This window comes from Garra rufa, chromosome 5 (assembly GCF_049309525.1).
Source record: "Garra rufa chromosome 5, GarRuf1.0, whole genome shotgun sequence".
In the NCBI taxonomy this organism is placed as follows: domain Eukaryota; kingdom Metazoa; phylum Chordata; class Actinopteri; order Cypriniformes; family Cyprinidae; genus Garra; species Garra rufa.
Genome location: NC_133365.1, coordinates 53,098,734 through 53,116,631, shown reverse-complemented (window position 1 = coordinate 53,116,631; position 17,898 = coordinate 53,098,734). Strand labels below are relative to the sequence as shown.

General features: G+C 29.8%; 3 protein-coding genes across 4 annotated transcripts; 2 read left to right on the top strand and 1 right to left on the bottom strand.

Moving 5' to 3' along the window:
- The first annotated feature begins 1,140 nt into the window (after window positions 1-1,140).
- On the top strand, window positions 1,141-5,592 carry rpain (RPA interacting protein). Its single transcript, XM_073841209.1, has 7 exons — window positions 1,141-1,304; window positions 1,856-2,041; window positions 3,321-3,393; window positions 3,552-3,666; window positions 3,747-3,810; window positions 5,134-5,274; window positions 5,385-5,592. The coding sequence occupies exons 1-7, from the start codon at window positions 1,233-1,235 to the stop codon at window positions 5,412-5,414; spliced, it is 681 nt and encodes a 226-aa protein (XP_073697310.1). The 5' UTR covers window positions 1,141-1,232; the 3' UTR covers window positions 5,415-5,592.
- Window positions 5,593-6,764: 1,172 nt separating this feature from the next.
- Window positions 6,765-13,922, bottom strand: c1qbp (complement component 1, q subcomponent binding protein). Of its 2 annotated transcripts, none has more exons than XM_073841026.1 (6): window positions 13,600-13,922; window positions 10,890-11,040; window positions 10,568-10,655; window positions 8,317-8,412; window positions 8,066-8,209; window positions 6,765-6,952 (listed from the first exon to the last, which is right to left on the bottom strand). In XM_073841026.1, the coding sequence occupies exons 1-6, from the start codon at window positions 13,820-13,822 to the stop codon at window positions 6,803-6,805; spliced, it is 852 nt and encodes a 283-aa protein (XP_073697127.1). In that variant the 5' UTR covers window positions 13,823-13,922; the 3' UTR covers window positions 6,765-6,802. The 2 variants fall into 2 exon arrangements, with proteins under 2 accessions (XP_073697127.1, XP_073697128.1); XM_073841027.1 differs by having other exon boundaries at window positions 6,766-6,952; window positions 8,066-8,191.
- A 67-nt stretch (window positions 13,923-13,989) lies between these two features.
- On the top strand, window positions 13,990-16,222 carry LOC141335735 (zinc finger HIT domain-containing protein 3-like). Its single transcript, XM_073841279.1, has 5 exons — window positions 13,990-14,143; window positions 14,263-14,300; window positions 15,488-15,550; window positions 15,685-15,768; window positions 15,843-16,222. The coding sequence occupies exons 1-5, from the start codon at window positions 14,076-14,078 to the stop codon at window positions 16,052-16,054; spliced, it is 465 nt and encodes a 154-aa protein (XP_073697380.1). The 5' UTR covers window positions 13,990-14,075; the 3' UTR covers window positions 16,055-16,222.
- Window positions 16,223-17,898: the final 1,676 nt, after the last annotated feature.

Genomic DNA, 17,898 nt, shown 5'->3' with positions numbered 1-17,898 from the left:
AGTCAAAAATAATTAAAATTAATTAAAATATAATTAAATTGATTTTTTATGCAAACAAATTGTAACATTTTAGAACTAAGGCACTGATTTGAAATAATCTGTTTAACAAAAGGTAAAATAATTCAATTTAATAAAATGAAAATAAAGACATATTATGTGAAATATAAATATTGTCTTGCTTTATATTTCTTTCATTCAGATATTTATTTTAAAATTATTAGGCTAGATGTAATATTAATTACAAAGACAAAAAATAATTTTAATGGAATTAATTAAAATTAATAAAAAAAATCATTCAAACAAGGTAAAATTTTAGAATTAAAGTATTGATTCAGAATAATGTGTTTCACAAAAGGTAAAATAATTAAATTTAATAAAATGAAAATAAAGACATTATGTGAAATATAAATATTGTCTTTATTTATATTTAAAAAATCAACAGGCTATATTTTATAATTATCACATAGACAAAATAATTAAAATGAATTGAAATATAATTAAAATTCTTTTTCATTCAAACAAGGTAACATTTTAGAACTAAGGTACTAATTCAGAATAATGTGTTTCACAAAAGGTCAAATAATTGAATTTAATAAAATGAAAAAAAATTATGTGAAATATAAATGTTATCTTGAATTATATTTATTTTAATTTATATAGTTCTTTTAAAATTATTAGTTTATATTTTATATTTATCACAAAGACAAAAAAATACAATTAATTAAAATATAATTAAAAAGGTAGCATTTTAGAACTAAGGTACTGATACAGAATAATGTGTTTTACAAAAGGTAAAATAATTCATTTCAATAAAATGAAAATAAATACATATTATGTCAAATATAAATATTGTCTAGATCTATATTTATTTTAATTTCGATATTTATTTAAAAATTAATAGGCTACATGTTGTATTTATCACAAAGACAAAATCGTAACAATCTTAATTAAAAAAATAAATAAAGGAAATTAAGTAAAAAAAAATAATTTTTAATAAAAAATATACAACAATAAAATAATGATAATAATATTAAATGTGACTAAATAAGTTTTATAGACTCGCTCGGAGAGTTTATGGACTACAAATCCCATGCGCGCTGAAACAACGTCCGGGTATGTGTGACGTAACCGGAAGGTTAAAAGCCGCTGATTGGCGACCAGCTGCTGGTTTTATTTTCTTGTTTTCAGTGTTTGAGCTCTACTTGAAGTATAACTTTTAGTTTAGGTGAACTATGGACGCGGTACAAAGACACAGGTCCATGTACAAAGGCACGACTCCACCATGGAAAGAAACATACCGGAAGGTAAGTGTCGTGTTTACTTGCTTCTTTGCTAGAGAATCTCATAAAAGTTGTTAACAGTCCAGGTTATATATGTTTATTAGACATTATTTTGATGCCATTTCCATGTTTACTGATTTATTCCTGTTACTCCTTTATTCCGTCTGAGAATAAGTGATAACTTTTTCCTCATGGCAATAAAAAATGTATATTTCCAAGTCTCTCAGAACCTTGTCTATGCCAACCAAAACACTTCCCCAGACCACCAAGTTCTGATATGGATAAATATGTGCCATAAAAGAGAAAATGGTTCAAATAAACCCAGTGAAACTAAATAATGTGGACTGTAAATGATAATTTTGCATGGTTGATTGTTTATTTTAATTTCTACGTTCTATACATCTATTCAATTTAATGTAATTTCCATGCAAAGTACAGGTTTTGGACACAAGGAGTTGGTTTTGTTACATCATTATATTCCACTTTTAATTTCACCACAGGAACGACCAGCAGTGTGTTTTGAGAGACTTAGGGACACTAAAGTGATCATATAATGGTGTGATGTGTGTCCCCAGCGCTGTGTGGAGCGGTTGAAGAACAGCCGGTCGAGGTTACTGGAGAAGTTCAGACAGATGGGAGAGGATTCGGGTGGATCGAAGCGCTCGCTGCTCGTGCAGGAGGTGATGGAGGAGGAATGGAGCGTGTTACAGTCGTCCAACCAGAGTCTCCCATCGCTCTGGAACGAAAACGGCATCAGAGATGTGTGTATTGACCAATGTTTTGTAAAAGCTTTCAGACATGAAAATCCTCATGTCATTTCATCAGCTTTATACAGGAGAAAAAGACAGTGATCAAGGGGTTGTAAACTCCAAAAGGACTTAAAAGCATTATGTGCATGTGTCCTTAGGATATTTATTTTAACTATAAGTAAATTATTTATTTAAATTATATATGTATATACACGCGCTACCAGTCAAAAGGTTTTGAACAGTAGGGTTTTTAAAGAAGTCTCTTCCGGTCACCAAGTTTGCATTTATTTGGTCCAAAATGGAGCAAAAACAGTAAAGTTTATATATTTTTATCACATAATATAATATATTAATAATATTCCTGTGATCAAAGCTGAATTTTCAGCATCATTACTCTAATCTTCAATGTCACATGGTCCTTCAGAAATCATTGTATCATTATCAATATTTAAAATAGTCAAGTACAATTTTTTTTCAGGATTCTTTGATGAATAGAAAGATCCAAAGATTAGCATTAATCTACTGTAACATTATGCACTAGAGCATTCAAAAGCTTGAAATCATCATTTTATTTATTTTATTTAGCAAGGATCCTTTAAATTGATCAAAAGAAATTGATGATAGGCATTTATAATGTTACAAAGTAGTTCTGTTTTAGATAAATGTTTTTGATCTTTCTATTCATCAAAGAAACCTGAAGAAAATTCTACTCCGCTGTTTTAAGCATAATAATAATAATAATAATAAATGTTTTATAGCAGCAAATCAGACTATTAGAAAAATTTCTGAAGGATCATGTGACTAGAGTATCGATGCTAAAAATTCAGCTTTGAAATAACAAATTATAATATAAAGGTATTCAAATAGAAAACGGTTATATTAAATGTTACAAATATTCAGAATTTTACTTTTTTTGATGTACTTGGGATAAAAAAAAATTAGGTTTGTTGAGCAGAACATTAAAAAAAACATTAAAAATCTTACTGTTAGAAATATTTAACTGGTAGTATATAACACTGTATGGGAGTTACATAACATATCAAGTTAAGCTTGATGTCAGAGACATGATGTTTTCAGAATGTTAATACAATACACTTACAGTTATGTACATCTTCGTCAACCCCAGTTTAATTATTCACTGAAAATATTTCTCGTCTGCTCTCAAATCTCATTTTTGCCATTCAAACTTGGCCCAAGATGTATCTGTTGAGAGCTACAGTGGACATAACAGTGACTAAATAAAGAAAGACCGTGCCATTTGTGGATGAATGTGTGTGTTTTCACTCCTCAGGTGTACACCGCACTGCAGGAGTTTGATGAACTTTCAGCATTTGAGGAAATTCAGCAGGAGCTCATAGCACAAGGTTACATCAGCATGCTCTTTTCTCTCCGTATATCAGGTCACAACTTGGAAATGTCAGAAAATGTACAATTTGTGCTAATGAATGCTGAAATTGCATTGGTAAAAAGTGTTAAATGTTAATATTTAGGATTCAATTTGAGTGCATTTCTCCTCCTTCAGAGCTGTTGATTCTGGAGGAATATAATAACAGCATGCGGTACGAAGAGAAGTATATAGACTCAGTGTTGGACGGAATGGAGACGTCCGGACAGATCATATGCCCCGTATGCCACGCGTAAGTGATTGCCGTAAACAATCCCCTGCTAAACCAGTCCTTCTTAATAATGTATATAATGTATTTCTCTGTATCTGCAGGAACAATCTGACAGTCAACAGTCATTTCACATCGTGTGCATGTGGCCTTTACGTTAACACAGTTGTAAGTATTCGCACAGCACCTTACACAGTAAAGCTGGTTATTGTGACTTATCTCACAATTCTGACTTTTTTCAGTCAGATTTGTGAGATTAAAAAGTTGCAATTACTCAGAAACGGGCTTCCATAGGTCAGCAGTCACTGCTGTGCATTTATATATATTTATATATTATATATTTTTATTTATTTATTTTTATTTTATTTATTTATTTTTTATTTATTTTTTTATTTTATATTTTTTTTATATTTTTTTTTATTTTTTATTTATTTGTTTGAATTTCTGTATTTTTTATAATCAAGAAAGCATGTCTAATCAGCTGAGCTGATGAGACTGACAGTTTTTACAATTTATAGGGATTTATGAAAAGTTATACTGTGTGCTAAATTGTTCTCGATTTATGATTTTAAACTGCATTAAGACGAGACACTGCAGGTGAATAGGGGGGAAAAAATGTAACTAATAGTTATCACTTTACTTACCCAGTTGATTGATTTACTTTGATAATTGCAAACATTTTTTGTATTACATGTTTTCTAGAATGTTAGGTTTAAATATGCAAATGAGCCAGTAATTAATGAAATGCGCTAATTTGCAAATACAAAAATCTAAACACCGGATCAAGTCCGTTTTAAAATTGTTACATTCTTTTGACATATTACAGAGTTTTTACAGTGGGGATTTTGGGAATCTCATTTCATCACAGCATAATTCAGAAAGAACAGACAGGAAATACTTTTTTTTTTTTTTTTTTTTTTTTTTTTAGGGGGGGGGGGGGATAAAATGTTGTATAAAATCAAGCTATATGGATATATATGAACAAATCCCTCTGTAAAAACCTTCAGGATATAGACAGAATTAAAATGTAAAGTTTGGTGTGTGTAAGTGCTACTGAGGTTTTACATTATGTATTATAAGTGAAATCTATTGACACAAATAAAAAAAAAAAAACACTTAACTGTTTTTTGGATGTTTTCTTAACACTAGTCTGAAAAAACGCTATGAAAAACCGAAAAGCCCAATATCTCAAACTTGATAGGCATGTGGAAAAAAAGAGCAAGGCATAAAACATTAACAATTTAATTCATCTTTAAAAAATATAATCCAATTAAAAAAAAAAAAAAAAAAAAAAAAGTACAAATTTGAGTTTGTTTGCCCATGGTTAGGGGTGTATGTCTATATCAGTTTGATTGGGATTTTATTTTTATTTTATCTTCAAAAAATTATTTTTATTATTAAACTAATAACCCTGAGCATAGCCTGAGTCATTTCACTAAAACAGTTAACTTTGATTTTATTTTTTGAGCATTTCCTCCCGTGTCTCCACAGGGTAGGAACGTTACATCTGAGGTTTTGCAGAATCTACTAGAACAACGCGTCACGGAGCACATGGAGGATTGTCTTCACAACCCAACCTTCTCTATGGCCTTCAACACTGACGGATCACCAAACCTCATGATCAGCTGCAAGGTGTTCATATGGTTTACATTCATGTTTGCTTTCTTATCGTAATTAAATTCATTTGAACTCTTTAGATCGACCTGAAAACTGTTGTTCATGCATGTTTTTGTTGTTTGCAGGTGTGTGACTATCTGTCTGTCGTCCTGTGAGCTGTTCATCCACACGCCAGAGAGTCTGATGGATGTTTTAAATGTTGTGAATATATTATTTCTGTGAAATAAAGAATTATTTTTAACTTTCAATTCACCAGTCATAATGTAAAGGCACAGAAGTGCAAATTAAACTCTTGATGTGTCTAATCTTCAATCTGCTATTGAGTGCATGAGTTTTAAACGCTCACAGCTGTGCATTTATCCATAAGCTGTTATAGCCGAAATCTCACAAAGCTTGTCACTTTTGTCCATGTCATTTTACCTTGAAATCAGAAATAAAAGCATATTTAAGCAATAGCATGATTTTTGGTGTTTTAATGTAAATCTTGCAGGTAACCCCTTCTAATTCTCAATATTGTTTTCAAGTAATACGAAAGTGTTTTGTGGTGATATTTCTTGATGCTGATTAATACATATTCAGGTTTTTTGTTTTTTTTTTCAAAACTGATCTTAAGTAGTATGGGTATATTTGTAGCAATAGCTAAAATACATTGTATGGTTCACAATTTTTCTTTTATGCCAAAAATCATTAGGATATTAAGTAAAGGTCATATTCTACTAAGATATTTTGTAAATTTCCTACAGCAAATATCAAAACTTAATTTCTGATTAGTAATATGCATTGCTAAGAACTTTATTTGGTCAATATTTTTTTTTTTTTTTTGCACCCTCAGATTGCAGATTTTCAAATAGAACAATATTTGACTGAGGTGCAACTATCAAACCATAAATCAATGGAAATCTTATTCAGCTTTCAGATAATATATAATCTCAATTTTTTTTCAAAGTGACCCTTATGACTGATTTTGTGGTCCAGGGTCAAATTTTACTTTTATTACACTAATCATTTTATGGAAATGCTAGCCAATACATAGAGCCTCATTTGATTTGTTTGGGTGAACCAAAAGGGTTTTGATCCTCTTCCACATACAAGAAAATAAAAGTTTATAAAAAATTACTTTTTAATTTTTTTTTAATGGATCCAAGTCCAAGTGTATGGTAAATTGTGTTATATCTGCAACCATTGAAAAATACCATTTTCATCAATCATTTTTCAATCAAACTGTTTCATGCCAAATTAAAGACTGGAATGCATAATGAAGAATCATTTTTTTCCCTTTTAGCAACATAATTATGCTAATAAAAATTTAATCAGGACAATCAGCACAATATTTCCTCTGGGTTTTATTTCTCGTGAATGTTTAGTTCACATTTTCGACTCTGTTAGATCTGTAAACTCCTGAAATGGAACCGGTGTGCACATAACTTGAAAACATGATACAAAATTAAATACAAAACTCTTCTGCCTTCATCTTCGTTTTGTCATCACATTAGACCACATGAACCAGACGTATCACAATGTTTGTGATAAATCTAGACACAGATTATTTGCATTTGACAAAAGTGCTGAGATCTTCCAGGAACTTGATGTACTCCTGATGCTCCAGTGCTGTGCTCAACTCCATCAGCTCATCTGCAAATGTGTTGTCAACACCACGGTCGGCCAGGAAGTCCATCAGATGGTCATACAGGGCCTGAGAGTCAGAAAGGTCAAAGGTCACTGCTCTGCTTCTATTCTCATTTTTTTTTCCCCATTGTAATATTTCTGGATACCTTTTTCCCCGTTTTAACTTTTCTGGATTGCAATTTAATGATTAAATTAAATTTCGGTAAACTTAAAAAAAAAAAGTTAAAAAGTAAATTAACTGACATTTAAATTAAATTAATAAATAATAAAAATCATTTAATAAAATAAAATAATAATAATTGACATACCCTTAGAAATCAATTTTATTTTTTCTCCCAAATGCCTTTTTTCTGTTTTAATTTGACTGGATTCCTTCCCCAAAATCAGTGTTTTCTTTTTTTAAACAATTTTTGAAAAGTTAATTTTAATAAAATTCCTTCTATTCCTGCTATTTTTTTCTCTTTTTTTTTTTTTTTTGCTTAATTTTTCTGGATTCAGTTTTAATAATTAATTTATATTTTTAATTTATTTTTCAGTTCATGATTTTTCATTTCAAACATTCTGTGTTGCCTGCTTTACTTTGTCTGGATTTATGATTTAATAAAAAAAAAAATTAACCAAGGTGGTAGTTAAATGAAGACATAAAATATTAACATTTTTTATTAATTAGAAAATGTAAGCAATCTTTATTTTTTATTTATGATTTAATAAAAAATGATCAACAAAGGTGGTAGTTAAATGAAGGCATAAAATATTAACATTTTTTATTAATTAGAAAATGTAAGCAATCTTTATTTTTTTCTTTCTTTTTTGCTTAATTGTTCTGGATTTAGTTTTATTATTTTAATTAAATTTTAATAATCAAAAAACAAGTTTATGATTTATTTTAAATCTGTGTTGTCTGATTTACTTTGTCTGGATTTATGATTTAATAAAAATCATCAACAAAGGTGGTAGTCAAATGAAAGCATAACAAATTTTTTATAAATTTGAAAATGTAACTTTAATTTTTTGGCAAACAAAGTTCTGCACAACTGAGCTTTACTGTTAAAATTAGATTCTAGATTCCTTTTTTTAACAACAATGTATTAAAAGCTATGCAAAAAAATGTACTTATAAGGGAATTCTGTTTCATCAAACACATTATGTTGTGTCTTTCAAAGCACAGTGGAGCTCTTACCCAGTCCAGAGAGTCTGTATTGAGAGTGTAACTGGTTTCCTTCCAGTCGACATCTCCCTCCGGCTGGAAGCTGACCTCACGGATGGCGAAGATGTCGCTCTCCTCCTCACCGTCACCGTGAGCGCTCTGCTCAGAGACAAACAGCTTTGGATATGAGATCCAGTCATTGAGTCAGAGGCAGTGACAAAACACACATCTCTTCATTTTGCATGATCTGTACTACAGCTGGACCTTCAGTCACAATAACCCACCTCATCCTCTGGGAAATGACAGTCGAACACTAGTGAATTCTTTGCTCCTGGTTTGGTCACTTCAACCACAAAGTTGGGCGTTGAGACAATTTCAGGCTAAAAAAACACAATGGAAACATTCAAAACGTGCCATGATGTGGTAAAAGTAGTGGAGCTGCTCAACTGTTGTTTTTTTAATGCAATGGCTCTCAACCCCCACTAGAGGGCCTTGGAAAACTTACAAAATGACTGAAAATGAGCATTCAAATCAGAATCAGATTATTTATTGTCATTGAACTACATCCAACGAAATTATGTATTCCAAAGTATGGAGCCACAGTAATTAAGCAAAACAAAACAACATTAATATGAGACAATAATAATAATAAATCAGACAAAACAACTCAAAATCAAGATATTTGAAGAAGCAGGATTCACAGTCTTGAAAAATACTGATATATACATACTACCAGTCAAATGTTTTCATGACTCTTCTGCTCACCAAGCTTGCATTTATTTGCTCCAAAGTACAGCAAAAAGAGTTTTTTTAAATATTTGTACTATTTAAAAAATGTGTTTCTATTTTAATATATTTTAAAATGCAATTTATTCCTGTGATTTCAAAGCTGTTTTTTTTTTTGCATCATTACTCCAGTCATTAAAAATCACTCAGAAAAAAGCTAAAAAAAAACAAACAAAAACATTTATTATGTTGAAAACAGCTGAGTGGAATTTAATCAGGTTTCTTTGATGAATAGAGGGTTCAGAGAAACAGCATTTGTCTGAAATAGAAATCTTTTGTACCATTATCAATGTCTTCATCATCACTTTTGATCAACTTAAAGCATTCTTGCCAAATGTAGGTGTTCATTTCCATCATTTCTTTCCCCAAAAAATATACTGACAAGCTTTGAATGGTAAAGTGCATCATGTTATAAAAGCTTTTTATTTCAGATAAATGTTGATCTTTGAATCTTTCTATTCATCAAATATCCTTAAAAAATCTTTTTTAAATATTTATAATAATAATATTAATAATAATAATAAAATGTATTCGTATAAGAATAATAATAATCATCATCATCATCATTTTCTGAGCAGCAAATCAGAATATTAGAATGATTTCTGAAGGATCCTATGACTGGAATAATGATTTTAAAAATTCAGCTTTGAAATCACACAAAAAAATTACATTTTGAAATAGGAACGTTACTTTAAATGGTAAAAATATTTCACAATTTTACTGTTTTTGCTGTAGTCTTGATTAAATAAAAGCAGGCTTGGTGAGCAGAAGAGACTTCTATCAAAAAAAAAAAAAACATTTACATTTACTTACTATAATAATAATAACAGTAAATTATTTACAATTACAAGCACCTAACCCTAACCAAATATTAACCTTAACAGTATACTAAGGAAATAAACCCTAAAGTAATTAATGACTAATATGTAATATGTATGCATGTATGTATGTGTATATATGTATGTGTGTGTATATATATATATATATAATTTTTTTTAATTATATATAAGATTTATATATAAAATATTTATTGTTTTCTGTATTATATGTATTTAAAAATATTTTTTAATTAACAGAATTATATTCAGTCTTTAATTGCTTTTGATTCTCTATTGTAAGTTGTTTTAGATAAAAGTGTCTACTAAAAGCATAAATATAAATTGATATCGTTTACTTTCATGTCATTTTAATAATGCATTTATTATTTTTTGCTTAGAAGTTCTTATTGCACCCTTACAAACTCTCTGCATTACTAGTAGCACTGTTAAACAACTTTTCTAATCTCAATATATACAATATAATTCTATATTCATTTTATATAATGTTATATTATTTATAATTTTTTTTTTTAAATAAATAAATAAATATAAATATATATATATATATATATATATATATATATATATATATATAGTTTTCATTGCTATATGTATTTTAAAAATTAACAGAATTATATTCAGTCATTAATTGCTTTTGTTTCCCCATTGTAAGTTGTTTTGAATAAAAGTACTAAAAGCATAAATATAAATTAGTTTACTTTTATGTTTTATAAAGCAATTTTAATGCATTTAGTATATTTTGCTTATAATTTCATATTGCAACCTTAATTTAAAAATAAAAATCTCTGCAACACTATTATAATGTCATGCAACAACCAAAACTTCAATTTCGTTCATTTCATATGCCATTCTATAATATCCTGGTTTGCTTTTTCAGTATGAATGCACTGTAAGTGTGCAGCAGCTCTACCTCTTCCTCTTGACCCTTCTGCGTCTGCTCAGGCTCTTCCTCCAGCTGCGGCGGGATGCTGTTGTTCACGTTGAATGTGATGGTGACTCTGTCAAACACAAAATCCCACCGGATTTATTACAGTGAAGTGTAAATATGATCATTCAAGCTCTGCAAATGACACATTTATCATGCTTGTGCATGTCTGGAATGCAAAGCAATTGGATAAAAGCATATGCAAAAATCTAAATATATGTTTTGTGCTGTATTGCATCAGACTTTAGGATGTGAAATGACTGTCAATTTGCCTGCACCATTATCAGTAGGCTTCTGTTGATCTTACTTTTCTCCAGACAGCGAGCGGATGAGTTTGGCTTCTGTGCCGTTAAGCTCGAGCTCCCAGCCGCCGGACATTTTAGGAAGACTCTTGTTCTTCTGGATCTTCTTTTCTTCTTTGATTTCATCAGTGAGAAACTCTCCAAACGCTTTATCACCTGAAGAAGAAGAAACAGAATTAATAAAACACCCAAGACAATATTCATTCATGTGCTATTAACAACACCAGTGCACTAGTAATGAATGTGTGCTTCTGATTCAGTCTCAAGGTCACATGTTTGCCTGATGTATTGCAGGATGTGACATCATCTCATGTAATATTGACTTTATTATTTGAATTAGGTTTTACTTTTATATTTTTGTTGATAATTAAGTCTTTATTTTCATTTTTACTAGTGTCTTTCATATATCAGCATCACTTTTTTTAGCTTTTTGTTATTTTAGTATGTCAAACTAAACCAAGTAAAGTTTTTTTTAGCAAATCATTAAAATAAAATGTGTGAAATGTGTTTTTCTAAAAATATAAAATACCTTTTTGTTAGTGTCCATACCTTTACCACAAAAATACACTTACTATGATATTTTTTAGTTAGTGTCTATACCTTTACCATAAAAAAACATTTACTATAGTACTTTAAGTTAGTGTCTATACCTCTACGATGTTACTTTTTAGTTACTGCCTACACCTTTACCATAAAAATGCCTCTACTATGGTACTTTTAGTTAGTGTCTATACTTTTACCATGTTACCATGAGTCTATACCTTCACCATAAAAAAACAACACATTTACTATGGTACTTTTTAGTTAAAAGTATATACCTTTACCACAAAAAAAACAAACAAAAAAAAACATTTACTATGGGACTTCCGGTTAGTGTCTATACCTTCACCATAAAAATACCTCTACTATGGTACTTTTTAGGTTTAAGTATATATCTTTAACAAAAAGTACTATAGTAAATGTATTTACTTTAACTAAAAGTACCATAGTAAAGGTGTTTTTATGGCAAAGGTATAGACACTTAACTAAAAGTACCATAGTAAAAAAAAAAAAAAATTATGGTAAAGGTATATACTTTAACTAAAAAGTAGCATAGTAGAGGTATTTTATGGTAAAGGTATAGATTGTAAATATAGATACCATTTTAAACGTGTTTTTTTTTTAAGGTAAAGGTATAGACGGTACCCAAAAGTACCATAGTAAATCTAACTAAAAGTACCATAGTAAATGTTTTTTTAAGGTAAAGGTATAGACAGACAGTACCCAAAAGTACCATAGTAGAGGTATAGACACTACCACAAAAAAAACTTTTACTATGGTACTTTTAGTTAAAGTACATACCTATGGTAGACACTAACCGAAAATACCATGGTAAATGTATTTTTATGGTAAAGGTATAGACACTAACTAAAAAGTATCATGGTAAAGGTATAGTCTAGCTAAAAGTACCATAGTAAAAGTGTTTTTTTAAGGTAAAGGTATAGACAGTACCCAAAAGTACCATAGTAGAGGTATAGACACTACCACAAAAAACACTTTTACTATGGTACTTTTAGTTAAAGTACATACCTACGGTAGACACTAACCGAAAATACCATGGTAAATGTATTTTTATGGTAAAGGTATAGACACTAACTAAAAAGTATCATGGTAAAGCTATAGTCTAACTAAAAGTACCATAGTAAAAGTGTTTTTTTAAGGTAAATGTATAGATTCTAACTAAAAGTACCATAGTGAATGTATTTTAATGGTAGTGTGTCTATACTTTTACCACAAAAAAACACTTTTACTGTGGTATCCTTAGTTAAAGTATATACCTTTACCATAAAAATACATTTACTATAGTACTCTTAGTTAGTGTCTATACCTTTACGATGTTACTTTTTGTTACCGTCTATACCTTTACCATAAAATACCTCTACTATGGTACTTTTAGTTACTGTCTATACTTTTACCATGTTACCATGAGTCTATACCTTCACCATAAAAAAACAACACATTTACTATGGTACTTTTTAGTTAAAAGTATATACCTTTACCACAAAAAAAAAATACCTCTACTATGGTACTTTTTAGGTTTAAGTATATATCTTTAACAAAAAGTACTATAGTAAATGTATTTACTTTAACTAAAAGTACCATAGTAAAGGTGTTTTTTATGGCAAAGGTATAGACACTTAACTAAAAGTACCATAGTAAAAAAAAAAAAAATTATGGTAAAGGTATATACTTTAACTAAAAAGTAGCATAGTAGAGGTATTTTATGGTAAATGTATAGATTCTAACTAAAAGTACCATAGTAAAAAAAATTTTAAGGTAAAGGTATAGACAGACAGTACCCAAAAGTACCATAGTAAAGGTGTTTTTTAAGGTAAATGTATAGATTCTAACTAAAAGTACCATAGTAAATGTATTTTTATGGTAGTGTGTCTATACTTTTACCACAAAAAACACTTTTACTGTGGTATCCTTAGTTAAAGTATATACCTTTACCATAAAAATACATTTACTATAGTATTACTCTTAGTTAGTGTCTATACCTTTACGATGTTACTGTTTGTTACTGTCTATACCTTTACCATAAAATACCTCTACTATGGTACTTTTCAGTTACATAACTTTACCAAAAAATACATTTCCTATGGTACTTCTAGTTATTACTGATTTATCATGATACATTTACCATGGTTCGTGTGAATATGAAGCAACATTTACCCTCAGTATGCAGACTCCCGCAGCCGCAGGACACTGTCGGCAAAGCCCGTGTCACTGTGAGCAGCCTCGGCCTGGAGCCTGACGCCGGTCCGCTGTTGCTCAGGCTCCAGATGGATCTGGTGAAGGTTCTGCTGAGGTGCAGCGCGGGTCTGATGGCGGGAGCGGACGGAGCGGAGCTCAGGCGGGCAGCGAGCTGAAGGGCGCGACTCACAGACTTCAACATGACGGCGGTTGTGTTCGGTGGAGATGAGAGCTGCTCACGCTGCTGGTAGCGGTTCACACTCAGTAAAACTGACACACACGTGGGGAAGGACACCGTGACCTCAGCACTCTACACCGGAAGCGTTCGGAAGCGGAAATGAGTTAAAAGTCCTGCACGCTGTCAAAAAACATCAACACGTGGATTCAGTAACTACAAGCTGATTAATATAAGCTTTGTTTTATTCTGTTTGTTTGCTTGATTTTCTAGATTAGTCATGCAGCTTTGTGGAGTTTGTAGCGAGCATGTTCCAAAATACAGATGTCCAGCTTGCAGAATCAGATAGTAAGTCATTTATTTATGTTTGATAACTGCCAGTGTATACCATAAATAAATACGATTATCAGCTCACGTTTGTTTTGGGGACAAATACTGATCAAATAACGCCTTTCTTTTCCTTCTAGTTGTTCAGTGAGTTGTTTTAAAAGACACAAAGATGATGGTAAGTCTCTACTAAGCTAATGTTCTAATTAATCTAATTATTTAGATTGCATTTGCATTTATGTATTTGATAGATGCTTTTATCCAAAGCAACGTACTTTGCATTCAATATATACACTTTATTAGTTCATGCATTCCGAGGGAATCGAACCCATGTTACTTTTATTGTTTACACTATTTAATATATCCTTATTATTATTATTATTATTGTATTATTTTTATTATTAATTAATTACATTATTATGGTATTATTTAATCATTAAAATATTATTTTTATTATTATTTAATTAAATATTATACTAATTATTATTGGTATTCATTCAGTTTTTTTATTTTAACTAATATAAATATTATTATTATATTACTATTATTACTAATTTAAATGATTATTAATAATGGCATTTTTACTGGTAGTATTTATATTTGTTGTTTTTAATAAAAAAAATTACTTATTACAATAAATTATATTTTTTACTAATGAATTTATTTGTATTAATTATTATTTATTGTATCGATTGGAATTAATTAAATATTATACTAATTATTATTACTCGTTCATTTTTTTTTATTATTACTGTTATTTTATGGTTTATTATATTACTATTATTACTAATTTATTAATAATAATAATACAGTAGTTACTGATGGTATTTATAATTGTTTTTAAAAATGTTTTTTTACTTATTACAATAAATTAACTTTTTATTATTATTATTACTGATAATAATAATAAAATCTACAATTTTTATTGTATTGATTGGAATTAAATATGATTATACTAATTATTGGTATTCATTCAGTTATTTTTTATTACTAAAACAAATATAACAATTATTATAATTTTTTATTGATATTACTATTATTACTAGTTTAAATAATAATAATAATAATATTAATATTGTTGTTTTTATACTTTTTTTACTTATTACAATAAATTATATTTTATTATTATTAATACTTATATTAATTTATTTGCATTGATTATTATTTATTGCATTATTTGTATTTAACTTAATATTATTATACTAATTATTATTTGTATTCATTTAGTTATTCTTTTATTATTACTAATAAATATTTGTAGTAGTAGAATTGTTGGTCTTGTAACTGTTTATTATAATTATTATTTGTGCTGCCTTAGAGCACCAGACAAAAACTATTGAATCCATCATTTCTTTTTCGTGATAGATTCATGTCATCCAGTTAAAGAATCAGATCCAGCCTCCAGCAGCTCAACACCAGTGACCAGCGGTGAGTAAATTAAATGATCTTAAATCAGATTTGTAATAGATATGTTTCTTTATAGATGATCAAGAGAACTTTTCTGTCTCTTTTTGATGATGATTTTGAAGAAAAAAGTTATAAAATGAAATGTTTAATTTTAGCTGAACAGCCGTGGACTGTTGAGGATCTTCTTGATGAAAACAGTCAGACTGACAAAGTGCCATTACAGAAACTTCAGCAGCTCGGTATGAAAAAAGAAAAACACTCTGTTCAGTGCTGTTTTTGTAAGATCTGTTACAGATTGTTTTCATTCACTCAGGTGATTCAGAAGCATTGAAGGGGCTGTTGAGGAATCCTCATCTCCGGCGGTTAATGATGTCTGTGGACTCGTCTAAGGATAAAGGAAAAGCTATCAAAGACGCCATGCAGGAGCCGCTGTTTGTGGAGTTTGCAGATCAGTGCTTAAAAATTATTGAACCTACAGAAACACAGAATGACTATGATGATGATGATGATGATGATGAATTCTGAATGGAGTGAACGGTCACATATGGACTTATTACTAACACAGATACATCAAGATTTGACACAGATATTGATGTAATAATGTACACTTTTTTTATACTAAACCAAGGTCTTTTGAATGCAAACAATGTCTTAAAGGAATTGTTTACCAAAATAAAGTTTACTTGATGAAAATGTGCTCATCCAAGATATAGATGAGTTTGTTTCTTCATCAGATTTAGAGAAATGTGGCATTGCATCACTTGCACACCAATGGATCCTCTGCAGTGAATGGGTGCCGTCAGAATGAGAGTCCAAAAAGCTGATAAAAACATCACATTAATCCACACCACTCCAGTCCATCAGTTAGTGTTTTGTGAAGTGAGTTCTCCATCCATAATGTTGCTTTCTTGTCTGAATCAGGAGAGAAATCTGCACCGATCAAGCAGTTTACAAGACCAAACAAAAACAAACATGTTGGCGGATTTTGATGCGAGAGACAACAGGAGATGGATTATGGACTTTATAATGTATTTTGGCCAAAAGAGATTAAAGAAATATCTTAATGATGGAATTGTTTCTTAAAAACAAGCACATTTGGCTTCACAAGATATTCATTGATGCACTGGAGTGGATTATTGTGTAAACAGCTGTTTGGACTCTCATTCTGACGGCACCCATTCACTGACACCTTTTTCCAAATCTGATGAAGAAACAAACTCATCTACATCTTGGATGGTCTGAGGGAAGAGCGAAGCATTTACACCACTGTTTGTTTTTCAGGTGTTCGAAGAGATACTGAGAAAATGGTTTTGTTATAAATAGACATTTTTGAAATTATATTTATATCTAACAACTCAACTTGTACAATAAAATAGCTCAAGCTTTCATTTAGTATTCCAAAAAAAGTTGAATATTTATGTTTTCTCAACTTATTACTGAGGTTTTGTGTTGTCACAGACATTACAAGTAACGCAAGTTATGTAATATTACTTTTTCCAAGTAACTAGTAAAGTAACGCATTACTTTTTAATTGACAAGAAAATATTAGTTTTTCAAATAAGGAATGCCAGTAACTTTTCCCCCATTTATTGATTAAAAGCTCTCCTGTCCCCATGTTGAGAGAAATTGTGAGTAAGATGTTACTTTAGTTCTAGAATAAATGTGAACATGCATTAATTCATCTCACTCACTAAAAAAACAGATACAGTTACAGTGTTCCTCAAAATAAATAAAAACAGTGAAATTCAATGCAAACCTGCAATAATTAAATGTTAAATAATACAAATATCCTTTATGTATTTAATCCCATTTTATTAACTGTTGTATTTGCTGCTGACCTTCGATGATCCAATTCTTCCATACTAATAAGCAAAAATTACTCTAGATAATCTAACATTTGTTTTCCTTTTTTTATTGCTGAAGTACGTGAATTTACCTTCCTCTAAGCCTGAGGCTTTTGGTGTGAAACCTTTGACAAAAATAGGACTGTTTATATTAAAAACAAACCAGCAAGCCCTGCGCATATTTAAAAAGTAACGTAATGCATTACTTTCCATAAAAAGTAACCAAGTAACGTAATTAGTTACTTTTTTTAGGGAGTAACTCAATATTGTAAATGCATTACTTTTAAAAGTGACTTTCCCCAACACTGGTTTATAATTACATTTTCAGACTACAGAATGTATAAAAAAGAAACCAAAAACAGAACAGGTCTGTATTGATCTTTATTGGCATTATCAAAGTTTGACAAGTGTTTGATTGGTTTGTTAATGAAGAACAATGTGTTGTACTAGAAAACCTGTTTTGCTGAATGCCCTGAGATTATAAATATACAGACATATTGATTTTTTTTGGTCATAAATGCAGTT